Genomic DNA, 27,294 nt, shown 5'->3' on the forward strand with positions numbered 1-27,294 from the left:
GAATTGAGGGGATAGAGACTTCTGTGTGAATTTTGAAATTGCCAAAATTACATAAGGAACTATTATGATCCATGAATGAACATCATCAATAAATAAGATAAAATTTCCTAGAAAGCTGATCAATAACAGAAATGAAAAAAATAATAAAGTGATAGTGTTTAATGAAATAATTTTCAAAGGGACAGGGGGGTTTGTAAAGAAAAGAGGGAGTAATGGCTAGAAAGTCTTAATAGGAAAAAAAAAGGTGAACACATTTATCCCAGAAGTTGAATCTTTTAACATTTTCTTGATTACTTCAGTAGTGTAACTGTTTTTATTTTCATATAGACACCTACAACTCTTCCGAGAGCAGCTGGTCGAGAAACCAAATATGTAAGTCCCTTTATAATTATACATACTGCTTTTTAAATGGGTGCATGTGCATGCTTTGGAGAGAACTCAATTATATAGTCATTTAAATTGAATTAGTTGAATTTTTCATAAATGGAAGGGGTAGGATGGTATGATTGGCCCAGAGGTGGAAAATCAGGTTATGTCAGGTAAGTTTATTGAATAAATTCCTTCTTAAGTGAGGTCTCATTTGATTAGTTTGGCTGAATCAAACAGAATTCTAACACCTGCTTTCTGTCTTTCTAATTATCAAGGCTTAGATGACATTTTCATTTCTGTAATGGTTTATCGTGCTTATTATGAAAGAGTCAACTCATATAGTTGAAACATTAAGATTTGTCTGTTTCTAATAGGCTTGCCAATTTATTTGATTTGGACTAGTTTGTTGCTTTCTTTCATTTAAATTTTTTTCAAATAAATCAATTTCCACCTAGGAGCAAAAATATAGTAATAATTGGTACGTAGGTATAGACTCACACACTTGATTCAATTAATTGTGGATATCTGGCTCCGAATGTCCTAGATGCACACACACACACATAGCCTCATCCCACTCCTATTCTTTATTTACCTAATAATCCATCATGTGGCCAACTTCTGCTTCTGACCCAACATATCCTAGTGTAAGCAAGATTGTCTCCTAAGCAAGTGTTTAGTTTTTAGTTTAAAAGAAACCAGTAAACTATTCCCTTTAGTTTATACTTCATATTTTCTACTATGTAGTTTTCAACATCATCACCATTCAGAGTCAATAATTAGTAAATATAAATTTTGTGACATATCTTCTTTGCAATTTATACATTTCTGCCTTCTTTAGAACCTCCCTAGGGCAGATAATAAATTGGGTGAAGTAACCGAGCTTCATCACATTCAGAAAATAATGTTTAGAAGGTATGGATAGGAACACTGCTTAGAACATTTTCTAGAAGTTTTCACTGTTATTTTCTGTTATTACTGGAAGTCATTTGGAGGAATACTTAAAAGAGTGGAGGCATTTAGTGAGCTATACCCAAGTTTTAATCAGTGTTGCTGTTTGCTAATGAATCCTGGAAAGTCACTTAACCTCTCTGTGCCTTAGTTTTTTCATCTATAAAATTGGGATACTAATATTTAGTTGATGTAAGATTTATAACTGTTAACATATGAAAAGCCCTTACTGTAGTCTGACACATAGAAATGATTCAATAAATAATGGTTCTCCCCCTTTTTCCCTCTCTTTTTCCTTTGTTTTTCCCTTTATCCATGTCTCCCCCCTTCTCTGCCCCCTCCTTATCTTGGAGAGACTAGACACACCATGATTTAGCTGAATTCCTTGATTCTTCAGTTGGATATAAGAAAAGAAAGTCCCTAAAGATGCTTCTATTTTTTTGTGACTGAGACATTCTACAAGAGCCAGACCCAAGAAAAAGTAGCTAGAATATTCTTTACTCTCACCTTCCTTTCTCATCTACTCCTAATTTGCACCCAAGTGCGTCTGATTTAGACTCATTTACAATGAGGTACAGAGGGCTGATGCCTCCTCCCACACCTCCTGGAGGTGGATAATTTGATAGCAGTGGAAACAATTCTGAAGGGGCTGCTTCAATCTCCATAGTTAGAAGTTATGTCAAATTGTTCTTCTGTCAGTTATCCGACTTGATTAAAGGAGGTTAACCTTTGCCCCAAACTTTGTGAGAGCATTTGAGTCATTCAAAGTTAACACTGAATCATCAAATAGATTTAATATAGCCTCGAACAAATATAAACTCTAATTCTGATAAGATTCTTGACTTTGATTAAATTTGGTTTCTTGGAAAAGCTTTGTTTTTTAATTTCTCTTACAAAATGACATTTGAATTGTTGTTTGTGACACCTCAAATTTGTGCATGTCTTTTGAAAGACTAAATGGGATGATTTTATGGTGGAATGGGAAAACCAATTTTTGGTGCCATCAGAGAGAAGTCACACTTGTAACTATTTGGTTTCAGTTATTACATTTACTAAGTGATGTCTGATACAGTTTTTTTGAGGAGAAAAATGAAATTTTAGAACAGAAGTGTTCCTTAGCTATAAGCCTTAATCATACGTCAACAATTGACCTTGAATACACTATGTCCTGATTTTTAAAAAAGAATGATACTGTAATATTTTCTTTCTTAAAAACTTTTTTATTTTTTATTTTTTTAAATTATTTTTTATTTAAAAAAATTTTTATTTTATACTGGAGTGTAGCTGATTTACGATGTTGTGTTAGTTTCTGGTGTACAGCAAAGTGATTTAGTTACACATATATTTATTCTTTTCCAGGTTCTTTTCCCATGTAGGTTATTACAGAGTATTGAGTAGAGTTCCCTGTGCTATGCAGTAGGTCCTTGTTGATTATCTATTTTATATATAGTAGTGCATAAATATACGTTAATCCCAACCCCCTAATTTATCTCTCCCCCCTGACACTGTAATATATTTTTCTAGAAATTCTAATATTCATATTAGCAGAGCTACAAATGCCTCATATTAAGTGCAACTTGAATAGTTTTCCCTTAATTCATTAATTAATCTCTATATTTTTCTCCCTTCCTCTCTCATGGAAACTCAACAGCAAATCTGAGAATCCTACAGACTGTAACATTTCAATTCTACCATCTCTCTTCAAAACTTTGAAGAAAGTAGGCATCTTCACAGTATACACCTGCTGGGACTTGGTGTATCATTGCCTTTGTAGAGCTTCTTAGATTCGATTCTAAAGCAGGGATCATGCAGTTTACCAACGTCTGCACCAGAGAGAAAAAAAAGGGAAGACTTAAATTAGAACCAAGAAAAAAAAAGTTTTTTACACTTGAGGATGGCCTCAGCTGCTTAGCACAGTCTACTCAAAATCCCTATTTCTGGGGGCTCTTTAAAAGTATAGTATATAGTCTGTGAATTGTGATGAGTAGAAAGTGTAGCCAGTTCCTAGCTCTATTATTCAATTTTTCACTATTTTGACAAATATTTGAGTGTCTGTCATGCCCCAGTACTCACGTGGAGTCACTGGGGTGTGAGGGATGAATAGAACAGCAAGGTCCCCATTTCTGAAGCATAGCATGTGGGAGACAGTAAACAAAATAGGAAAGAGCAATCTTGCAGAAATTGGAGGAGAGTTAGCCAGAGTACTAGCTGATGTTAAAACAAATGTACAAAGTTGCTAGTTTTCAATGTGTCAGTATGTCCATTGGATTTCCAATTTTCCTGGGATGTTGAGAGTGGTTTAATTAAATAATGAGAAATGATATGACTAATTACTCTTTAGGGGACTTTGATGAAAAGCTGACTTTCCTTCATCAAAAAAAGAAAGAAAATCCATGTAAAACAATTCATTTCCTTTTCTTAAACTTGATTGCACATATTGTTACATTTCATATAGTCTGTTTTTTAGGATGAGCCAGATACAGTAAAGGACCTTCAACTTAAACTAATTAAAGTCCAGGTTTTTCTTCAATTCATCGTGTACTTGAATTGTAGTTTAAAGTAATTTAATTGAGGTTCTCTTAAGTGTCATAGAATTTAAACAAGGCGAACAAACACGTTGAGTGGTCCTGATCTCCACAGGTAACCTGTGGGATTGATTAATTTATCATTCGTATTTCACTTGATTGTTTTTAACAGATGCCAAATTCAACAATCATAATAACTAGTGTTTTGAGTTCTTACCTTGCAAATCAGCTTTAACTATCTCATTTAACCTTATACCAGTCCTATGAAGTGGGTATGATTATTTCAAATCTCCACTTTATGGAGGAGGAAACAAAGTCACAGAGAAGGCAAAGTCCAACCCAGGTCTTCCTCATGTCAAAGCCCCTGTTGTTATTTTTTGCGTGTACCAACAAGGGCTGGAAATAACTTGTCTTCCTTAAATATTTTATCCATTAGTATTCATATTCTGGGTCTAAATTAATTCTTCATCCCCAGTAAACTCCAGCCTAAACTTTGAATGAATAATTTCATATTTGGTGACAACTTCTAAGATGATAATATTTAGTATATTTCTAATGTTTTAAATTATTTGCTTACATGTAAATTAACTCATAATTTATCAGTTAATCTACAAGTGATTGTTTCTCATGGCACTCATTTTTAAAGAGTTTCTTTCCCTCTATGTAATGGAATGAATTTTCTAATGAAATTTCTCTTTCATTCTGTTTTCACTCTATCATCTTTGGAGGGGAATGTTATTTTTTTTTTCTTTGCATTACACTTGCCTTTGTAAATGTTTATTATTTTTCATTAACTACTACCAGTATAAATTCATTTCACTCATGTAATTCAAAACCACAGTATGCTTTCTTAATAAAGAGCAACCTCAGAAAATAGGGCAAGTATTTGGACCTATTACTAATTTATCAAAAAAACTGTAATTTGGAGTCACATTCTATTGATAACAACTTATTTAATAAACTCTCTACATTTAAGAAGTTACTTTTAAGTGCCAGAGAAATAACAAAGACAGCTTTATTGAATATGATATAGCATAGAGGTAAAATCTCATTTTAATGAGCTTGAGGGACAGAAAAATATCATTACAGTGGAAGCATATTGCTTTCAAAATATCACAGAATATTAAAAATGTGTCAAACTTTATTAAGAATATTTCCCTCTATATATACAGATGTTCAAATAAAGGTCATCTTCTCCAATTAAGCCACCTCACACAGTCCCCTTGTTGCTATGCTTGGAAACGTTGCTAGGCTGGAGTGTTTCAGATGCGATGTGCCCTAATGCAGCCATAGATCTTAAGAGTAAGAGGTGACAAATCCAATCTACTTAAATCCAGACATGGATCCAAATCTGCTTCTATAGGTTGTGACCAGAGATTTGATGAGTTGTGAAGAATTTAAGCAAGAAATTCCACTCTACTGATCATTCTTCTTCCTGTCGTTCTTTCCTTTTTTTTTTTTTTCCCCACTGTTCAGAAATGTTTCCAAGGTATGCATGTGTGAGAGGGGATGAGGAGGGAAAGGAAGGTAATTATATAGGCTGAGCTAAATGAGGAAGAAGAGAAATGATTTAATGAGACATCCTTTATGCTTTGGTCCTTCTCATCATCATTTTAGATGTCACCAGAAATGAAGGCGCCGTATTTCAGCCACACTTCCCTTGATCTGATTTTTTATTCCTCATTTGCACATGCAAACCATGACTGTCGCTGGTCACTATGCCCTTTTATTCTGCCTACCAATTATGTTCATAACAACGTGGAATCATCATTCCCTAAATTACTGAGTCAAACTTTTAAAATACTTTCAACTCTACTTTTTATATTTAGACCTTTTGGGGACATATCACTAACATAATATAGCTCTTAGTGAGATATTCATATAGGGTAAGGTTTACAAGTAGAATAAACAGTATGAAGCAAGAAAAATATGACATCTCATACATATATCTCTCTGTCTTTGGTGACTACCATGCTCACCATTGGATTCAACTTTTTAAAATTTTATTGAAGTGTAGTTGATTTACAATGTTGTGTTCATTTCTGCTGTACAGAAAAGTGAGTCAGTTATACATATATAGATTCTTTTTCATATTATTTTCCATGTTGGTTTATCACAGGATATTGAATAATTCCCTGTGCTATGCAGTAGGACCTTGTTGTTTATCCAGTCTATATAGAGTAGTTTGCATCTGCTAATCCCCAACTCCCAGTCCTTTCCTTTCCCACCTCTCCTCCCCCTTGGCAACTGCAAGTCTGTTCTCTATGTCTGTGTGTCTGTTTCTGTTTCATAGATATGTTCATTTGTGTTGTATTTTAGATTCCACTTATAAGTGATATCATATGGTATTTGTCTTTCTCTTTCTGACTTACTTTGCTTGGTATGATAATCTCTAGGCCCATACATGTTGCTGCAAATGGCATTATTTCATTCTTTTCTATGGCTGAGTAATAGGTCATTGTATATATGTACCCCATCTTCTTTTGGATTCAATCTTTTGAGTAGTGCCTTATGTACAAATAACAGGAAAGTTCTCTAGCTTAAGGGTAAGACAGTGTCTTATCATTTTATAATTTTATATTTCCTCAATGCCAAGCTCAGCAACTCAGGGATTATTAGGGGCTCTGTTGATATTCTAAGTTTTGCCTTTTTGCTTATCTGTAGATCAGTCTTATCTGGGAGAACTAAAATAATTCAATTAACACATTATCACTAATTAGAGTTCTTTGAGCCTTAAGAAAAGAAAACTCAAGACAATTAAAGCCAACAGGGAAAAGGTCAAAGAGAAACATTTTAATCCTATTGAATTGGATGTTATATTCAGGGAGGAGGGACATGACTGCTGAAAGGGAAGAAAATATTGCCCAAAGTAGAAGTGCATAGGGTGAAGGCAAAAGTAACTGTTCAATACTTTTTACCTGATACAATTTGATTTTGTCCCAGTCTCCCAAAAGGGTGTCTGCTAGTGTGATGCCTGACACCCATGAGTCGAGAATGGGGAAAAGCTGCAGATTGCAAGGAAAAGCAACTCTAGACAATGACTGAGGAGCTTGGATATACTTTATGTGCCTCCGGCATGAGGTCTTTGGAAGAGGAAAATGGTTTCTCCAAAGTGGCCTTGGCCTAATTGGTGGCTTTGTGTAGAAATTTATTTTTCAGTGGATCTCAAATCTTCATTTCTTTCCTTAGTCTTATCTCTTTCAGTTTGCATATAACCTACCGCTTTAATAGGTTTTCTTTGAAATACGAAATTTTGACTTTCCCAATTTTTTGACTGCTCTATTTGTTTTAAAGTTTTGTTTGCTTTTTAATGGTGATATGCTGGTTAAAATGCTCCTACTCTATCTTTCTCTCACTTTTTTTCTTTTGTAATTAAAATGATGTCAAAGGCTGTAGAATATAGGTTATGGGATCTTGTTTCACACAAGAGTCATTCTTATACTCATCTGTAACGTTCTTCATGGTTAGTATTAACGTGGATAGATCAAATGACTAAAAACATCAGTGTTGTTCAAGTCCAATTTCAAGTTTATTTTTAGGTACCTCATGTTGCTTCTGTTCCTTAGTTTAGTTGACCAATTGGCAGTTTTTTAAATATAGTAGCCTTCTCTTGCTACTCACCTTTCCAATCTCAGCTCACCAGACAATCTTTCCTTACTTTTCAAAAATCATTGCTGCAATATTGATGACATAACTATAGCTACAGAATTTAATAAACATTAACGTGTATTGGGCAAGCAGAGGGAAGCTTCTCAAAGGGTTTGACACAACTGGGTTAGTTGAAAGAATCTGGTTATATTTGTGATGATACACATAAGCCAATATTCTTTTTCTTTGATAAAGGATCTGCAGTAGCTTTATAAATATTAACTCCACCCTGAGGTTCAAATTTAATTCTGTTTTTTCTCTGGGAATAGTTTCTTATAATAGTGATATGAAGTCCATTATATTAGATGAAATGAAAATGTACTGGGGATGTCTAAATCACCTTGTTGTTATGTCATAATTCCCAGTGAAGAAATTTTGGGGACTTATGGAGACTGGATACAAAGATATTTGTGTTTTTCCCTAATTTAATTAATGTGTTTGCCTGAGCACTTTCTCTTTTTTCCCTATGATAGTTTGGTATTATTTAGCACGAAGTACTGAAAAATGTTAGTAATATAGTTAAATTGTGAAAATACTTTATTTTTAGTGTGTGACTTCTTTTTTCCTATAATTATTGAGATAAAAATATAACTATATTTTGTTCCTGTCAAGATACATTCAGTTCAGCATATTTCATAGAAGTCATTTAACTTAGGGAATTCATAGAGAATTCTCTCATTACTGCAATAATGAAGAATTAACCAAAAGGAAAACATCCTAAGACATTAGAAGAAATCATTATTACTCATATTACATTATGAGGTTAAAAATGAAACCCTAGGGGAATTGAAAAATCACTGGGATAGGCATTCTGAAGGGTAATTTTCTGCAGCACAGAATAACCATGAACCTCAGTGCACGGTAACCTGGTCCACAGCAATTAGAGGTGGGGAGCAATTAGCCAGGACATACTGCTGCTGTAGAGCAGGCAGGGATGGCAGTGAGCAGTGACCATCCTGGTGAAGAACGTCATGAGTCAAAAAATCAAAAACAAACCATGCTGGACACAGTATGAGAAGGACAGCAGGAGCCTGGTCGTTATGTTTGGTGATTCACACTCTTCCGTACTTGGCGATACCATAGGAACCACTCAGCTTTCAGTTTTCAGTTATCATTCACTTCTCAGAGAGTAAAAGCAATATTGACACGTCTGTCATAACCACGAAAATATTTGCAATTTCAAAAAGATTAGAGATAGTACAGGAACACAACTTTATCATGTTTCAGCCAAGTATATTTATGATTGCGCATCTGTATGTTGACCACTTCCCTGATGTGGAAGCCTGGTCTCCCATTTAAGGGCAGAAAAGCTTGAGAAAACGTAACTATTAATATATATATATATATAACTCAATCTACAAGAAAGAAAGAGGAACTGTGAGTGTCAGAAATGAAGAGGGAGCTCCAGGTGGGAAAGTTAAGAAGAAGCTTAAGCTCTGGGGGAACACAGGTATGTCAGAACACAGGTGACAGGAGCCAGGAGCTTAGAGTTTAACTTTCACTATATAACGAGTCAGAGCTGTGGATGAATCCTTTGTGTGCGTCCAGGAGCCTAGAAGGCCACACGGCCATGAAGCATGTGATAGAAATAGACATAAATCCTCCCACCATCTTTAATCTACACTCTTGGGTGGTAATATAGTCATCCATGAGAAAATGGGTGCTAAACCTGTGAAAGTTGAAGATGTGGGCACCTGCCACCCTGTAAGTTCAGGCATATGAGGGTGATGAAATAAAATGGAAACTGGTCCAGAATCAGTGAAATACCTGGGGCCCCCATTAGGGCAAACATGAAATGTATTGTAGGCATGGTTTCCCAACCCAGGGTTTCTCAGATACCTACAGAAATCATCACTGAAATTACCCTGACTGAAGAGGAGCTCAAAATCAAAACTAAAAAGCTATCAAATGAGTAAAGAACATCATGGGGCAGAGGCATGAAGGAGAGTTAACAGATACAAGAAACAGGGGATTTAGCCAAGAAAGATTATAGAAAAATCTGGAATGAATTTATAAATATAATAAAATGCTGAAATAGTTAAAAGGAGTTACGGATACCATAAAGAAAATTTGATAAAGAACCAAACTGAACTTCTAGAAGTTAAAAATAATGTCATTAAAATATAAAATTCAATGGCCGTATTAAATGTATTAATATACTGTTGAAGAAAAATGTGTTAACCGTCAGGCTTATATGTGGAAACTATCCAGAATGCAGCATAAAGAGACAAAAAATATGACAGGGAATTTTATAGAAATGGAGGATGGATTCAGAAGACCCAACATAAAGTTAATCAAAGCTCCAAAGAAGAGATTAGATATAATGGGAGAGAGGCAATATTTGAAGTAATTCCTGGAGGATTTTCCAGAAATGAAGAAAGATATGTATTCTCAGAATGAAGGACTACACCAAGCCCCCAAAAAGGATACATAAAAAGAAGTCCATGTTCAGACACATTATAGTGGAATTACAGAATGTCATGGAGAAAAATCTTAAACACTAAGCAAATGTGGAGATGGATGATCCAAGTTATGACGTTTACATTCACAGCAGTAACAGAAGTCAGAGCAAGTGGGCAGTCCTCAAAATGCTGGGAAATAATAACTATTGCCTTAGAATTCTATGTCCAAGTAAACTCTCATTCAGGATGAGAACAAAATAAAAACATTTTCAGACAAAGCCCAAGACAGGAAGTTCTGAAAAAACTACCAGAGCATTTACTTCAGCAAGAAGGAAACTAAATCCAGAAGAAAGGAGTGAAATTCAGGAACCAAGGATGATGAAACAATATTAGCCTCCTCTTTAATTTAAAACAATTAAAAAATTTTTTTCATGAAATCATGAAAACTTTATTTTCTAATATGAGTAATTTAATGAAAAAATCTGTTATTTGTTTCATTTTGCTGTACATAAATATTAGTATAGCTAACAATGTTGGTAAGTTTGAGTAAAATACGGAGTATGCAGAGCATGATGTATTACATCACCTTGAAGAATTTTTGATGTCTTACTCTAGTACTTGTGTTAAGATGCTAAGGAAAAGCAACATAGAAAACATCATATTTACTATTATGTGAGCTGAATAAAAATGTGTAGGAGAAATATTGTAAGGCAATGTACCATAAATGTGAAAAAAAATCATTTTTTGGTGGCATAATGATATTTTTTCTTTTACTTAATACCTGTCAAAATTCTACAAGGGGCATGTATTATTTTAGCAATAAAAAACCTCAGAATACTTAAAAACATAGATATATTATCTTACTAAATTATGAATTTCACTAAATAAACACTATGTTTATAATTTTGCAGGCAAACCTCGCCTCACCATCTGCTACGGTATCTGAGAGTCAGCTGGTACGTATCCTTTTACTAGACATAGACCTGGTACTTTAGAAAATTCTGATCTTTTAAGACAGCTTTATCTGAACAAATGTGAACTGAGAACAAATTGACTGTATATATGTTTATTTGCTTACTTGTCTAGTAAAAGTTCACTGATGCTTTTCTAAAGTTCCATGTGGTTGTTTTGCAAGTCACAGACATACATAAAAACATACATAGAACTTATTTGCCAGTAACTTGCATCCTAGTAGTGGTGTAAGGATAGAACGGGCAAGGCCAGAAGGAAGATGCCGATGGAGGTTAGAGGCAAGGACTCACTTCTGGATGGGAAAGATCAGAAAAGGGTTCAAGGACAAGGTAGCCTTTGATCATGTAGAGTAGGTTCTGGACTTGAGGAAATGAAATATTTCAGACAGGAAGATCAGCATGTGGATGGTCTAGACCAGGGACGAACAATAGAAATATAGTGTGAACCTCAAATACAAGCCACATTTGTAATTTAAAATTTTCTAAGAGCCAAGTTAAAAAAGTAAAAAGAAACAGGTCACATTAATTTCAATAATACTTTTATTTATACACATATTATCATTTCAATATATAATCAGTATAAAATTGAGATTCTTTTACATTCTTTTTTGGGGGGCAAAGTCTTTGAAATCTGCTATGTATTTTACATTTACAGCATACCTCAGTTCAGGCTAGCCACATTTCAAGGGCCCAACAAGGGGGCTGGTGGCTACTGTGTAGGACAACACAGATGTAGGCTCTAGAATCTGTTATTTATAGATAAAAATTTGATTAAGTAGGAAAATTACTTTTTCTAACAGTGCTCTGTATTATTGTTACAGTGATGAGCAAATTGGAACCATGATATGTTACCTAGATATTATTAAATATTTTCTTTATTATCTTTTAATTTTTATTGTTTATAATTGTAAACTCCTTCAGTAAAAATGAATGAAAATATCTAGTAAAGCACTGTGAGACATTAAGAAGACAAAATCAGTTTAATACTGATTTTTCCCCCCATTTTAAGCAATTATTTCTGTCCTACATCCATAGCCAACAAGTCATCTTGTCATTATCATGCCAAAAGGACAATGATATTTTTATTTGTAGTGCTGGAAAATCATAAAAAGTGTAGTTAGACTCTTACAATAGCATGATTGAAGCAAATGGCTTAGGCATGTTGGTGTTTATACATGCAGTGTGTATATGGGGTGTGTTTGCGTGTGTGTGCATGTGTGTGTGTGAAGTGTTATTTTAGTGTCAGTTGATTTAGAATAGTGGCCGGCAGTATAGGATAGTTGAAAGAATGCTGGAACGGGGCCAGGAGACCCATCTTTTACTTCCTGCTCTGACACTAACTACTGGGCTGACAGTGGAGAAGTCAAGAATCTGGGAGACTGGGCTTCAATCTTCTAAATGAACAACGAGACCATTCGATTACACTCTGTCCAAGCCTTTCTAAGGCAGTGATTCCATGGTTACTAGCTCAGGGGAGCGAAGGAGTTGCCATGGAAACAAGAGGTACAATAACATTGTGAAGTTGAACAGTTTCCCACTTTAGATATGGAACTATTGTTACAACTATTTTAATGTTTAAAATAATGATATATGTACTTGTTTCTTGAGAGTAATGTGTGAAAATTAAGAAATATTTTGTATGCTCAACATAGATACAACAGATTTTAGATGTTGAATGTGTGTGAGTCTGTATATATATTATCAGACTGACATATACATATATATAGATAAATATCAGTTCTTGACTTAATATTTTAAGAAACCATTTCAAAGAAGCAAATATATATAATGCTTTCATAAATTAAGACATAGTATAAGTGACCCATTGTGAATGTAATAAGTGAACTTTTTGGCCAATTAATTCTATGAATTTGATGTTTGTGTTCTGAGAAAAATACGAAGTGTTGCTTTGACTGACTTTGATGATAATTTTTTTGCATTTACTTTAGACCTTTTCTCTAGAGAGTTCAAGGAGTTTCTTAACCAAGTTTTAATTAAGTTTTAATCCCAAAATTCACTTGAGATCTAGGTAGGTTTGTGAAGGGATTATTATCAAGCAGGCTATCACACACTAAAAGAACATCTCTTGGATGGATGTAATTATTCTATTCAATCACTGACTTCTATTTCATGATATTAACCCTGTATTTACATTCTGTGGATATAGAATAGAGTAGAAGTAATTGCATGCAAAGGATGCTATAAGCATTTGCTTTTTTAAGGATTTGTAATATTTTCACTCTTAAGCATTGTAATTTATGAATAAATTATATTTTTATGAATGGATTTCCAATATTTGCCATCATGAACTCTCTTCAGGGTTAAGTTCAGAGTAATTTCAGTAAATAAGAATGACTTTGAAAAACAAATATGTATATATACACACACAGTATGTGTGTGTGTTTATAACATATACTATACATATAGATGCCATATGACAGGTAATTCTGAGAGCACACACACACATATACATATTGCTTTTTGTTTATATGTGTGTATACATGTGTATAGCACATAAAAACAAAATTTGGGGGAACACATGATAGATTATAGTTAAATTATGTAAGCAAATATTGTATGTTTTGCATAAAATAAGCAATTAAAATTATTTGACTCCTATTTTAGGGGAGAAATGTAATAAATTGAAGTGAAAATAAATGTTGAATTGCTATGATAGCACAAGCTTAATACAGAAGCCATTTTGCTTTTGAGCTTTGGCTTTTTAAGAATATATCATTTTTTCATATTTTTTCTTTTTAACGTGGCTTAGCTATTTGCTTGTTTACATTGCAACTGTACCAATTCAACACTGGAAGGAAAAAAAGAAATATGACCTTGCCCCTTACTCTTAAAATATTTCCACTGTTTACTCTGAAAACCAAATTATGTAGTATTAGGCTCAGAGAGAAGTGTTTTGGGGGTCCTTATGAAACTAGTTCACCATTTTGTGCCTCAGTTTCTCTTCTTCTATTAAACAGTAATGCAGTATATCAAAACTGGGAAGGGACTTAGAGATGAAGAAGTTTTAAATATACATCTAGAAAATGGAGGTTGGGACAACTACCCTGTCAACCTGAAGGCATTATTGTAAGGCTCACATATCATAAAATGTGAAGTTGCCAATGTAGCCCTGTACATACGGGGTGGGGAGGGAATGTTATTATTGCATATAAAGTCTCTGAAATATTATCTCTGAGATTTAATGAGTGGCCATTTTTTACAGATAAAGAAACAGAGGGTCACAGTGTTTGAGTAGATCAACTAAGATCACAGTGTTCGTGGTCATCTTTGTTCCGCGTGACTTTCAAAAGGAATCATTATTGATTTTAGATAATCCAAGGGGAATAAAAAAGGCTGATGAAGGAGTTGGGAAATAGGGCCTCTGCGGAAGTGTGACTTCCACCCGGCTCATGTGATCACTTTCTGAAGAGAAGGGGCTGAGTAGGATCAGTTAGGGTCCTGAGGCTTCACACCTGTGGATAGTGCATCCCCTGGCATCAGAAAGGGAACAAAAGGAAAGGAAGATCCCGGATCTAGGCTGAACCTTCACAAAACTTTCCTAATTCCTGAGCTGACTCATCATAATATTAACAGAGGCTGGTGGGGTCTCTTTTCTCTGGGTAGGAAAACAGGTTGGGCTTTATAAAATGGGTAAGCACTGGTCTTCCTTGGCAATAGGTAAGGGAACCTGGTTTAGGAGACATTTGGCTTTTGCTTTTGAAATTTCATGCCATTACAAAATGCTCATTGTTGCCCAAGATGGAATACTGAATCTAGAGAGTACAAAGCAATAGATTTAAAAAATAAACCACATGGTTATATATAGGTAAAAGCAAAATGGAGCTTACTGGAACACTGTACAGAAGAGGCGCTTAACCTTGCAGGTACTTTGTTCCTAGTTCTGAAAGCCAACTGATGTGTCCTGTTTTAGTGGTGCATGACTGATCTTTCTAAGGGCCCTTGAGGTCTCTGTTGTTCCGAAAATGCAGCCCTGAAAGCTTTTGCATAGAACTAATGTCTTCTTCCAGCTTGTAGGCGGTTTGTCCTTGACTAATTTTCCTTGACACTACATGCTTAAGTGCTACAGCGTTTATCATGTATGCCTCTTCAGGTCTGAGTCATGCTATTTTCTTTTAATTGTTGAAATATTTCAAACTGGCCAATCTGTGTTGTGTACATTCCAAAAAATATTTTTGGAGCTGTGAGCTGTGATTTATAATTATTGAAATCTTGCATATGTTTATTTTAATACAGCTATCATAGTAATTATAAAATATATTTTTGGAAAAAGCTCATCAGATAAGTATTTTCCTGGGTAGTCGAGATCATTTGGTATCAATAGTCTGTATTATAAGTGCAAAAACAGGAAAAAGGAAAGGGTTTTTTTTCCTTTCAAGTTCCTTTTATGATATTTTTTCTTTACAAAGTTCTGTCACGCATATGATCCATTAGATTCACACAATCACTTTGTGAGTTAGTATGGCATGAATTGTTATTTCCATTATTCTGATGGAAAAAACCCTGAAGTCTAGATATCTACCATGTGTCAACAGTCCTACAGCTAATGGGTGGTATTAAAAACTGTCTGCCCCCTCCTCCCTAATCTTGGAAGCATTACTCTGTACTATAATGTTTTGAAATTTGAGCTGTTTCTTTGAGGGAAAAAAAAAAAGCTTATGTATTTGCTTCAAAGATATATTTTTATTTTTTAAAAAAGAATTAGAGTTAATAAATTTTTATTAATTGTGAGTGAATCAGCTAAATAATTTAGAAAATATTGCTTTTGTCAACAGTCTTGACTAGGAGAATGTTTTTGAGTTTCTCTGAGCTTGTTGCCACAGAAATTCTAAAGAAAAAAAAATAACACTGGAGAATATAGACAAGACAGAAGCAAATGGCTAAAAGAAGCAGCAATGGTACTTTCACAAACTCCTTGGATCCATCAAATTAGCCAGACTCCCAGAATTTTATATATGGTGTGTTTTATTAGTTTCTTGCTGGTTTTTTTTTACACATCTTATTTCTTCAAAAAGATAGAAATAAGCCCTTGAAAACTGGGATCCTATTCTTTATTTCTTTTCTTTTCTTATCACATGACTCCAGAGCTTACTAGCTCAGTCAAAGGCAATTAAAAACACCAGTCCACTAGTTGCAGTTAATTTATGAAAGACGTGGTTCTAAGAAGGCATTATCCATATAATGGATTCTCTAGGTCAGTGTTGGCAGTTAATTTTCAACTTTGGTGTCCAGCCAGAGGCAGTACCAACTTGTTGTCATAGAATTATGATTATAAGTTCCAAAGGACAGAAACGATATCTATTTTCACAGTGCCCGAGTAGCAATATTCAAGGATAAGTGTATACTTGATGAGTTATAAACACAAATGAATAGCGGGATCAGTGCCCCACAGGCCATTAAAACCTGCCCCCAGGCCCCGGGACTCCACATACTGTATCTCTTGGACTTTTTCTCCCTTAAGACTAATAATAGAGTTAGATGTGATCTCCCAAGTTCCACCCACTCTTGAATTCTTCAACGAAGATGACATCATTTTCTTCCATGTTAAGAGTTTTATTGCTTATCACCGCAATCAAACAGGGGGAAAAAGAAATGATTTTTTAAAAATAGAGAGACTTAAAATCTTGCAAAGTCCTTAAAGACATGGCCTCTGGTCCCTGGTGTTGACTTCCTGTATCATCGGAGATGATAACTTTGGCTTTCTACTCTTTCTTATCTCTGAGGGTGGAGCTCACCAACTCACATTCATTCTTCTGGTCCCCTAGGGTTGAAAGGCATGTAGATCTTCTATCTTGCGAAGTTCCTTCTTCTTGGTTATACTGTAATCAAAAAATCAGTCCAGGAAAAATAAGGGGAGACCCTAAATGGGCAATCAACACCCTTTAAGGCCTCCATACTGGATCATAGCCAGCATACTGAACTTCTGCCTGTCAATTAGTTTATTCATCCTTCAAATGTCTATTTAGCATCTATTAGGTTCCCGGCACAGTTCTAGGTTTTGGAGAGATAACAGTGAACAAAACAATGATCTCTGGCCTCACAGATCTTAAATACATTCTAGTGGAGGAAGCAAGAACATAAACATAAACTGAGGTCAGATTGTGTTAAGTACTATGGAAAATAATAGGGTGAGTAAGAGGAGGTGGGGACTGATATTTTACATGGGTCATTAAGGAAAACCTGTCTGCTAATAAGGTGGCATTTGAGCAGAGACTTGAAGAAGTGAAAGAGAGAGTGCTGGAAAGGGAGAAGAGAGTTCCAGACAACACAAAGAGCAAGTTCAAACTCCCAGAGTAGGGAACACAATGTGTGCCAGAGTGGAGAGTGAGGGAGAGAGAGGGGCAGTAGCAGGAGACAAGATTGGAAAGGGAGAAGCTGGCTGGGGAGTGAAAGATTAGGTCATATGGAGCCTCGTAGGCATGACCCTGCAGGCATCGTAAGGGTTTGGGTTTTTACTCTAAGTGAGAAGATGAGGCATTAGAGCGCTTTGACTGGAGTCCTGTGACGTGGCTTGATTTACTCAGTGATTGTTCTGTGCTTAACTCACCTGAATTGTCAGCCCTCTGAGTACAAGGGTTATGTCTTATTCATCTGGGTAGACACTACAGTTCCTGACATAGAATAGGTCTCACTTGGCAAAATGCCTGCAGAGAGCATCTGATAGATGGTCTGATAGAAGGATGCTTCAGAGCTCCAAGACAATGGTTGCTTTTTCTTTAAGGCACTTCAAAAATGTCAGGAATACATACATACATACATATATATGTATATGTATAACTGAATCACTTTGCTTTACACCTGAAATTAATACAACATTGTAAATCAACTATACTTCAGTTTTAAAAAAAGACTTTATCAGTATGGTGCGAACTACTCTTCTCATCAAAGCAAATGGAGAGCAGAGTTGTTCATGACTGTTGGGATCTAACACTCTTGGAATTGTGTCAAGAAGAATATAAACAGGCAGACTCCCCATCCACTAAAAGCCCATATGTACCCCTGGCTCTAATGAGGTTCTCAGATTTTAAAACTTGTGATAACTAATCAGAATCACAGTATTCTGGTTCCAGTTAAAAATAAAACATCTGCCTACCCTTTTCTGCAATGATAATGCTATTTTTCTGAAGGTGGGGGAAATATTTTACTAGCAAGAATGAAAGATTAACCTTTTTTTTTTTTCTCAAAATATAGCTCCAAAAGAGAGGGGGAAAGCCTTACATCCAGTGTAAATCAATTCTCAGGAAGTTCATCACAATACATTGAAATTTTCTATTTAGAGGATCTTCTTGTTGTTCTTTCTGTGCTCTTTTTGCTGGCTATGGGAGTCATTACCTGTTTTTATTTCTCCATGTAGGCTGGAACGAAAATTATGGTGTCGCTTTCCCTGGCATTGTAAGAATGACAGTTGTTTGTATCACTCACGAGTCTAGCTGGATCTGTCGATTCTTTAGCAGCTAAAAATGAAGGAAAGGCCTCCTCGGGTTAGTTTAGTTGTCATATTGCTGGCAATGATCATCTTAGAGTAGCTCACCTTTATAGATTCTTCTCACTTGTTAATCTAATTTCCTTTGTTTTTGTTTGGATGCAGACTTAGCAAATTAGGTTTGCCAGAATTAGCGAACCAGTCTACTTGGAGTCTGAAGATACCAGGTGACTATGAGCAAGGATGCAGCATAGATTAGGAATTGATAAAGGACAGTCTGTTCTAAGCCTTATGCAATAACTTTGTGTGGTGTGGTTCTTGAGGAGGCAGGAATGTAAATAATCAAATGTGCCATTATTCATTATTAAAGGACCTAATCATGCAGGAAGATTAGGATCCTTTAGTAGACGGTCCAGTCAGGTCGAATGGCTTTTTTCCAAGGTCATACAGTCTATTAACACTATTGCAAAAATCAAAATCTATGTCCTTATACTTTCCCCCCACAAATATCATGCTGCTTCTTGGGACTGGATTTTATACCAAGTCCAGAGAAATATCAGTATAAATTTTGATGTCTGGCTGTGCAAACTACAGAATCCTTTAGGAGGCTGAATGTAGTGTTTGTGCCCTGCTTAAGGTAAGAAAAACTGGATTTACTAAGACCAGTGAAAAGAAAAGTAAAATGACATGTAATGAGTTAACCATGGCCTAAGTCATGAACGTGGCAATTGGCAGTGGAAATAAAACAGAAGCAATGGATTTAGAAGGAATCAAAAACATAAAAATACTAGGACTTTGTTAGTGATTGCCCAGAGGAAGTTATAGAGAGGTGGGTGTTTAAAAATCATGTTAAGTTTCTCTCTATGCTGTTTCTCTCCCTGTCTCTGTCTCTGGAGTAGGCATCAGAGTAATTAAAATCCTGGGTTTATGATCAGACTAGACCTGGATTAAACCTTGACTTGTTCACATATTAACTGCATGGCTTTGGCATGTGACTGATTCTAAGTCTCTCACAGGGTTGTTGATAAGGAATTGATGAGATAATCAATTTAAAATATTGAATGTAGCACCTGTAAGATATGGAATCTGGGTCTATGGGATAATGATGATGTCATTATCTGCAATGAATCCTCAAGTGTTTTGAAGCTGGTTTCAAAGCATGTGGAATGGTATGAGCAAGGTGCAGAGGCTGCCATAAACAGGATTGATCAGTGTACCATGGTTTATGGAGAGTACGTGAGGCTCAGAATTGGGCCAACAAGGTTTGAGTTTCAATTTGACCAAAGGCCGAGACACAGGTGTGGAGGGTATGGTTAAAGGTTATAGGGCAGGAAGTGTGAACAATGTCAAAGGCAAACTATGTTTAGTCTTCCTTTGCCTGGAGTTGGCTTCCCTGTCCATGAAATGCTGGCTGGTAAGTGACAGCAAGTTATGGTGCAGGAGAAAAAACAGGACTAAGGAAAGAGGTAATGAATATAATGGAAGAATTGGGGCAACGGTACTGAGACCAAATAAGCAAACTAGAATGAGGAAAATTCAGAGACTTCAGGTAGACCAAAGCCTAAGAACACAGAGTCCAAGAAAAGGGCAGGTGGAAATAGAGGAAATAGGGAAAGAATCCTTGTTCAATTGCCAGACAACTATCAAATCCAGGAAATTCATAGCAACAAAAAGCATCAGACCTGGTAGAGAAATAAGCATGAAGCATCAGTAACTGATTCTGATATTAAGGCTACTTGATATCCAGCCAACCAGAGGACTGTCTTTTCTGGATTCACCCTGGAGGATGATGATCCCAAGAGAGATGATCTGAGTGGAAGTTTCCAGGCCAGGATGACCCAAAACATCCACCTGTTAGCAATGCAGGAACCAGGGCATCATGTTTCTCTGTCAGGGGGATTCTTACAGCATATCAAGTGCTTCTGGTCAGATTTCTTCCCTCTGCTTTCATCTTTTTGCTAGTGCCACCAAGCTTAGTTTCTAAAATTCCATGTTGGTTTTAGAACCTGGTAAGCCCTGAGTACTGGAGTTGTACAGATTTCCTACTTCGCAAAGGAGCAGGAGAGGAGGTACAGGAGTAGGAGCAGCAGGAAGGAGAAATGAAACAGGAAGTCACGTAGAAAAGAGAGACAGGAAATCTGGACAGTTTCAGATCATGACCCAGGTATCAGGTGTCTCCCTATGACAGGTGGCTGTAGAAATCAGCAACTGCTTGAGCTTTGTTCTCATGCTGAGTTCATTGGAGGATATTACTCTCATATGTATATTCAACTGTGTGACTTCACGCATAATTGGTTGTTACTTGCTCATCTTTTCCCCTGGAGAGAAATCAGAGTTTCTTAAGTGGGAGATATTTCCCTGCCTGGGGAAGATAGAGATTTTTCTCAATCTTTATTCCTCCAGTTGGCATAGATATGAAAGCCAGCTGGGAAAATATGGGTTGAAAAAAATATTGCAGAGTGGCATTTATTCAAGACTCAAAACATAATGGGTGGCTTATAGGGCAGAGAGATAGATGTCCTCCCTTAAGGCTTAACTTGAGCGCATCAGCACAGAATGAGGAGAGCTAATTTACTGTTTTCTGAAAGGAAATGGGCTTGAGAAGAATGATTACAGCAAAATGCTCAAACAGAAAAAGCATCACAACTTTTCACTGAATTCTTTTTTGGGATGTTTTTTGTAAACTTATCAATCATTTTGTGACATTTTACAGTGTAACAAGATTTTGGTGTTTGTGAAACATCATTTTGAAATTGCCCCAAACTAGATTCCTCTCTCTCTCTCTCTCTCGTCAGACTGACATTGGGTACAAATTCACGAATCTGAAATGACTGGTCTATTCACTCAAACTCTTTTGATTGCAAGTTATAGATGTCAACCTGAGTTGGAAAAAAAAAAGGGAATTTTGTGTAAAAGAAAAGGAAAATCTTAGGGAGCCTCAGAGAAGAAATTCAGCTGGGTCCCAGGAATGTTTTGGAATTCAATTCTGGAAAGTCCTCAAGTGTGTCTCTTTTCCATACACTTTGTTATATTTTTCTTGATCTCATCAGATCTGCTTTTATGGCAGATTAAGTCTTTCCCATAGCTCCCAAATCCACGTATTATAATTTCAGTCTCCCAGCGTGCCTGCAGACCAGTTTAAAGCAGTGTTCCATATTCATGGAAGAGAACATCTGTTTGCTACCCAGCCCCCATCTCCTTGTGTCAGAAAGCCACCCTTGGTTTCATCATACACAGTTTGAACATGGCTTCTGGGATTTTAGGGTTTCCAGAAAAAGAAAGTTGTTTTGGTCTTGGTGGATTGTATTAGATTCGCCTATCCTATCATGCCCCAAATGAGTATTTTGCCTGGCACTGAGGATGCTCTCAATAAATATTTGTCAAATGAAATATTTATTGGCTGAATGCTCTGGCAAGGATATAGGAACGTGTTTGACTAGATAAATGAAGGTGTTTTTGCATTTTGAACATCATAATAGTAGATCTTAATGAGTTGATTGTGCTGTAACAGGTAACTAAAACTAAAGTTACATTAGTTAAAAATCATTTGATTTCTAGCTGTTTTTATGTATTTATAAAATCATTTTAAAATAAAAAAAATTGCTGTGAGAACATTTGAATGACTTAATATACCTATGTATTCATTTTAATAGTATTTTTTCCTTTATTTTTAAAAAATTTGATATTCATGAAGACGAAGCCTGGAGTAATTCGCCCCGTACCTATAAAATCCAAAATATTACTGAAAAAAGAAGAGGAAGTCTATGAACCCAACCCTTTCAGTAAATACCTGGAAGAGCACAGTGACTTCTTTTCTGAGCAGGTGAGTGTGCATATGAGAAAGTCTTTGATATTTGGATAAATAACTGTACAAAATATAGAGATGCCTCTATGAATATGGTGTGTGCAAGAAAATGTTTGTGATTGGAATATCCTTAGTAATACAAAAGATCTATTTTTTTACATAATAAAACAATTCTTAAGTATTTCCAGGATGACATTTTGAAGTATTTAAGTGCTTTTTCCTAAAATTTTTCTACCTAGTGCTGTGCTGGTGTTGTTTTGGGGACCAAGATATTACTTCCTATAAAGACACCATGGAGTCACTGATTAAATGAGTCATATAGGTGCTGCATTCTTACTTCTAAAATCCTGCTTCCTTTTGAAACAATGCAATGCCTTAGGTTTGGTACATTAGTACATTTGACAGAAGATCTATTGTTTGGATTGATATCAACATAATAGAGATGATGTGATCCCCTAGATTGAGTGGTACTAGATAGGGAATAAGGGCTTAAGTTATTTTAAGGCATCATTGTTTTTTTGGTTTATGTGCAAAAAAGGTATACTATCTTCCCCTTATATATCCTATATGTTGAAGAAGGTATAATGGAAGGTTGTTGATGGTGCTTTATAAGATATTTAGGAAAAACATGAAAATACACATTTATGCAATATAAAATTTCATAAATTATCTCAAAGGGAAACCTTACATCCTTATTTGTCTTCTTTAAATGCAACAAAGAGACATGGGTTATATATTTTATATCTCAAACATTATTACATGCTTCAGCAATGCAAGCAATCCAGAAATCTTTGTGGATACAACCAGGATACGCAAGATCACCACCACATTTGGTAATCTATGGTAGAATAGACTTGCAAAAGAACGTAAGGTGCTATACTCTTTTTAAAGTTCAGTTTGAAAATGATAACTAACAATAGTCTTGAAAATAGAAATTACGGTCATATTTGTGAAACATAAGAAATATCTCGTCTCGTATTTTACTAGCTCTATGACACTGAGCAAGGTATTTCACCTCGCCCAGTTTGTGTCTTAATGCATAAAATGAGGCATTCAGAAGAGGTACTTTTTAAGGATCCTTCAAATTCTAAAATCTGGGTTATTTAAAATCTAAGAACTGTGAGTAGGCTAAAAGCCTTGAAAAAGTTCATTATAAATACTTTCTCATGCTTAGCTACAGTTTTTATTTATAAAATGGAGATGATAATATTTTCTGCTTATTTATATATACTTTCTGAAGACTGATAGGATTTCAATAAGTTAAACATTTTTAGGAGACACTAATACCATTGAAAATGATAATTAGAGGCAATTATTCTCATTTTATAGAATAAAATGGAGCCCTCAATTAATTAAATTAAATAGGGAAATCTTATTGATATATAAGGTGTGTTCACTAAATCTGCACATAAAAGAAATGGAAATTCCTGTTTGGAAAGCATATTTCCATCATCAATAAAAATATTCATTAGATATCTATGGCTTATATGACACTGATATTTTAGAGGCTTAATGTGACATTTTAGACAGTATGGGATTATTATAAAAATTTATAAAAGTAATCTAGTGTTACATGACAAAAATGCCAACAGTTAAAATAAATTTCACATATTATCCATGCAACATATTCTTCAAATATGATCTAATGCTGTAGAATAAAAATTTTGTTCTTTTGTACTAGTATAATTTTAAATTTATGCATTTTATCTTAAACAAGATTCTTTGTAGGGTGTCAAGTTAATCTACCTATAATTTATCACAATCTACTGTCCTCTGGAATGATAAACTCCATTTTCAGGTGTAGGAAATTCTTTTCATTAAAAGGAGTTGCCAGTTCTTTTCACAGCTTTTCCTGACTATACAGCAAGTTTAAAGCTCTGTTTATGTACACGATAAACCTATGTGTTTTCAGATAATTTGTAGAAAATTTGAGTTCTTTTGCAAGTATTTTGGTGGCACACAGACTTATTTATATTTTCGTTCAATTAGTTTATTCTGTGTGTATCCCAACTTCTGTGTCAGCAGACTGTCAGAATTGAAAGAAGTCTAGCAGAGGACTTAAAAGTTAATTCCAGACCTTCCCTGGTCTTATTCATTGACCTTGCAGGAGAGGAAAAATGAATATACTAGGAAACCGGGAAGCTGCATATACTATCAATTGGCCTCTACATGGAGCTATAACCACCACTTCATTGTGGCCAGAATCTACAATGGAGGCAGAAACAAAAGACAACTCACAAGCATAGATACTGAAAGCTCCTTAAATAATGAATTGTGTAATAAAAATGTATGATCTCAGCATGGGTACTTCATCAGAACTTAACTCAAATTCAGTTCTGGTTGCTATTTTGTTCTCTTTTGCTGCTGCCACAGAATAAATTGAATGGTTCCAAACTCAGTTGATCTCACCACCCACCCATGTAATGGAAAATTCTTTAGCCTGACAGTTGAGCCAAACTGAAACAGCTCACATTCACTGATCTGCCCTGTCCTGGGGACAGTCCCACATGACAGGAGATGTTGGATAGGATTGTTAAGTCCATAAATTTGCCCTAGCAGCTTCACTGCCATAAAATATGATTTCAAAACTCTCTGTTACAAAATGTTACACACCAAAGATGATGAGACCAGACAAAAATGCATTTACTGTAGCATAAGAAGGTACAACCAGGCAGACTTTTGAATTTAAAATGAACAGAAAAGTTGCCTGGAGATAGCCTCTGAGTACTAAAAGCAAAGTTTGAAACCAAATGCTTAATCAAGTAATTGAGACTTATTAATCAACAACTTTTACATCAAAATGGCATAGGCCAGGAAACATCATTCTATTTTTTTTTTAATTTAACATCTTTACTGGAGTATAATTGCTTTACAAAGGTGTCTTAGTTTTTGCTTTATAACAATGTGAATCAGCTATACATATACATATATCCCCATAACTCCTCTCTCTTGCATCTCCCTCCCACCCTCCCTATCCCACCACTCTAGGTGGTCACAAAACACTGAGCTGATCTCCCTGTGCTATGTGGCTGCTTCCCACTAGCTATCTACTTTACATTTGGTAGTATATAAAACTCCATGCCACTTTCTCACTTCGTCCCAGCTTACCCTTCCCCCTCCCCATGTCCTCAAGTCCATTCTCTACGTCTGTGTCTTTATTCCTGTCCTGACCCTAGGTTCATCAGAACCATGTTTTTTTTTTTTTAGATTCCATAATATGTGTTAACATACAGTATTTGTTTTTCTCTTTCTAACTTACTTCACTCTGTATGACAGACTCTAGGTCCATCCACCTCACTACAAATAACTCAATTTCGTTTCTTTTTATGGCTGAGTAATATTCCATTGTATACATGTACCACATCTTCTTTATCCATTCATGTGTTGATGGACATTTAGGTTGCTTCCATGCCCTGGCTATTGTAAATAGAGCTGCAATGAACATTGTGGTACATGACTCTTTTTGAATTATGGTTTTCTCAGGGTATATGCCCAGTAGTGGGATTGCTGGGTCGTATGGTAGTTCCACTTTTAGTTTTTTAAGGAAACTCCATACTGTTCTCCATAGTGGTTGTATCAATTTACATTCCCACCAACAGTGAAAGAGGGTCCCTTTTTCTCCACAACCTCTCCAGAATTTACTGTTTGTAGATTTTTTGATGATAGCCATTCTGACTGGTGTGAAGTGATACCTCACTGTAGTTTTGATTTGCCTTTCTCTAATGATTAGTGATGTTGAGTATCCTTTCATGTGTTTGTTGGCCATCTGTATATCTTCTTTGGAGAAATGTCTATGTAGGTCTTCTGCCCATTTTTGGATTGGGTTGTTTATTTTTTTGATATTGAGCTGCATGTCCTGCTTATAATTTTGGAGATTAATCCTTTGTCAGTTGCTTCATTTGCAAATATTTTCTCCCATTCTGAGGGTTGTCTTTTCGTCTTGTTTATGGTTTCCTTTGCTGTGCAAAACTTTTGAGTTTCATTAGGTCCCATTTGTTTATTTGTGTTTTTATTTCCATTTCTCTAGAAGGTGGGTTAAAAAGGATCTTGCTGTGATTTATGTCATAGAGTGTTCTCCCTATGTTTTCCTCTAAGAGTTTTATAGTGTCTGGACTTACATTTAGGTCTTTAATCCATTTTGCATTTATTTTTGTGTATGGTGTTAGGGAGTGTTGTAATTTCTTTCTTTTACATGTAGCTGTCCAGTTTTCCCAGTGCCACTTATTGAAGAGGCTATCTTTTCTCCATTGTATATTCTTGCATCCTTTATCAAAAGTAAGGTGACCATATGTGTGTGGGTTTATCTCTGGGCTTTCTATCCTGTTCCATTGATCTATATTTCTGTTTTTGTGCCAGTACCATACTGTCTTGATTACTATAGCTTTGTAATATAGTCTGAAGCCAGGGAGCCTGATTCTTCCAGCTCTGTTTTTCTTTCTCAAGATTGCTTTGCCTATTCGAGGTATTCTGTGTTTCCATAGAAATTGTGAAATTTTTTGTTCTACTTCTGTGAAAAATGCCATTGGTAATTTGATAGGGATTGCATTGAATCTGTAGATTGCTCTGAGTAGTATAGTCATTTTCACAATGTTGATTCTTCCAATCCAAAAACATGGTATATCTCTCCATCTGTTTGTATCATCATTTCATCAGTGTCTTATCGTTTTTTGCATACAGGTCTTTTGTCTCCATAGGTAGGTTTATTCCTAGGTATTTTATTCTTTTTGTTGCAATGATAAACGGGAGTGTTTCCTTAATTTCTCTTTCAGATATTTCATCATTAGTGTATAGGAATGCAAGAGATTTCTGTACATAAATTTTGTACCCTTCTACTTTGCCAAATTCATTGATTAGCTCTAGCAGTTTTCTTGTGGTATCTTTAGGATTATCCATGTATAGTATCATGTCATCTGCAAACAGTGACAGCTTTACTTCTTCTTTTCTGATTTGTATTCCTTTTATTTCTTTTTCTTCTCTGATTGCTGTGGCTAAAACTTCCAAAACTATGTTGAATAATAGTGGTGATAGTGGACAACCTTGTCTTGTTCCTGATCTTAGAGGAAATGGCTTCAGTTTTTCACCATCGAGAAAGATGTTGGCTGTGGGTTTGTCATATACGTCAATATACGGCCTTAATTAGGTTGAGATAAGTTCCCTCTATGCCTACTTTCTGGAGGGGTTTTAT

The 27,294-nt window shown here is 35.5% G+C and overlaps 1 protein-coding gene across 24 annotated transcripts in view; it reads left to right on the plus strand.

Annotated features, from left to right (window-relative positions):
- The window catches only part of MLIP (muscular LMNA interacting protein), a 296,706-nt gene that overhangs the window by 204,436 nt on the left and 64,976 nt on the right, over positions 1 to 27,294 (plus strand). For all 24 annotated transcript variants that reach the window (XM_082414301.1, XM_082414302.1, XM_082414296.1 and 21 more), the window contains 3 exons: positions 328 to 372; positions 10,804 to 10,848; positions 21,999 to 22,127. In XM_082414301.1, coding sequence (XP_082270427.1) covers positions 328 to 372; positions 10,804 to 10,848; positions 21,999 to 22,127 — 219 coding nt within the window. The remainder of the gene's footprint in view (positions 1 to 327; positions 373 to 10,803; positions 10,849 to 21,998; positions 22,128 to 27,294) is intronic.

This window comes from Balaenoptera physalus (assembly GCF_965194825.1).
Source record: "Balaenoptera physalus genome assembly, chromosome: 11".
Taxonomy (NCBI): domain Eukaryota; kingdom Metazoa; phylum Chordata; class Mammalia; order Artiodactyla; family Balaenopteridae; genus Balaenoptera; species Balaenoptera physalus.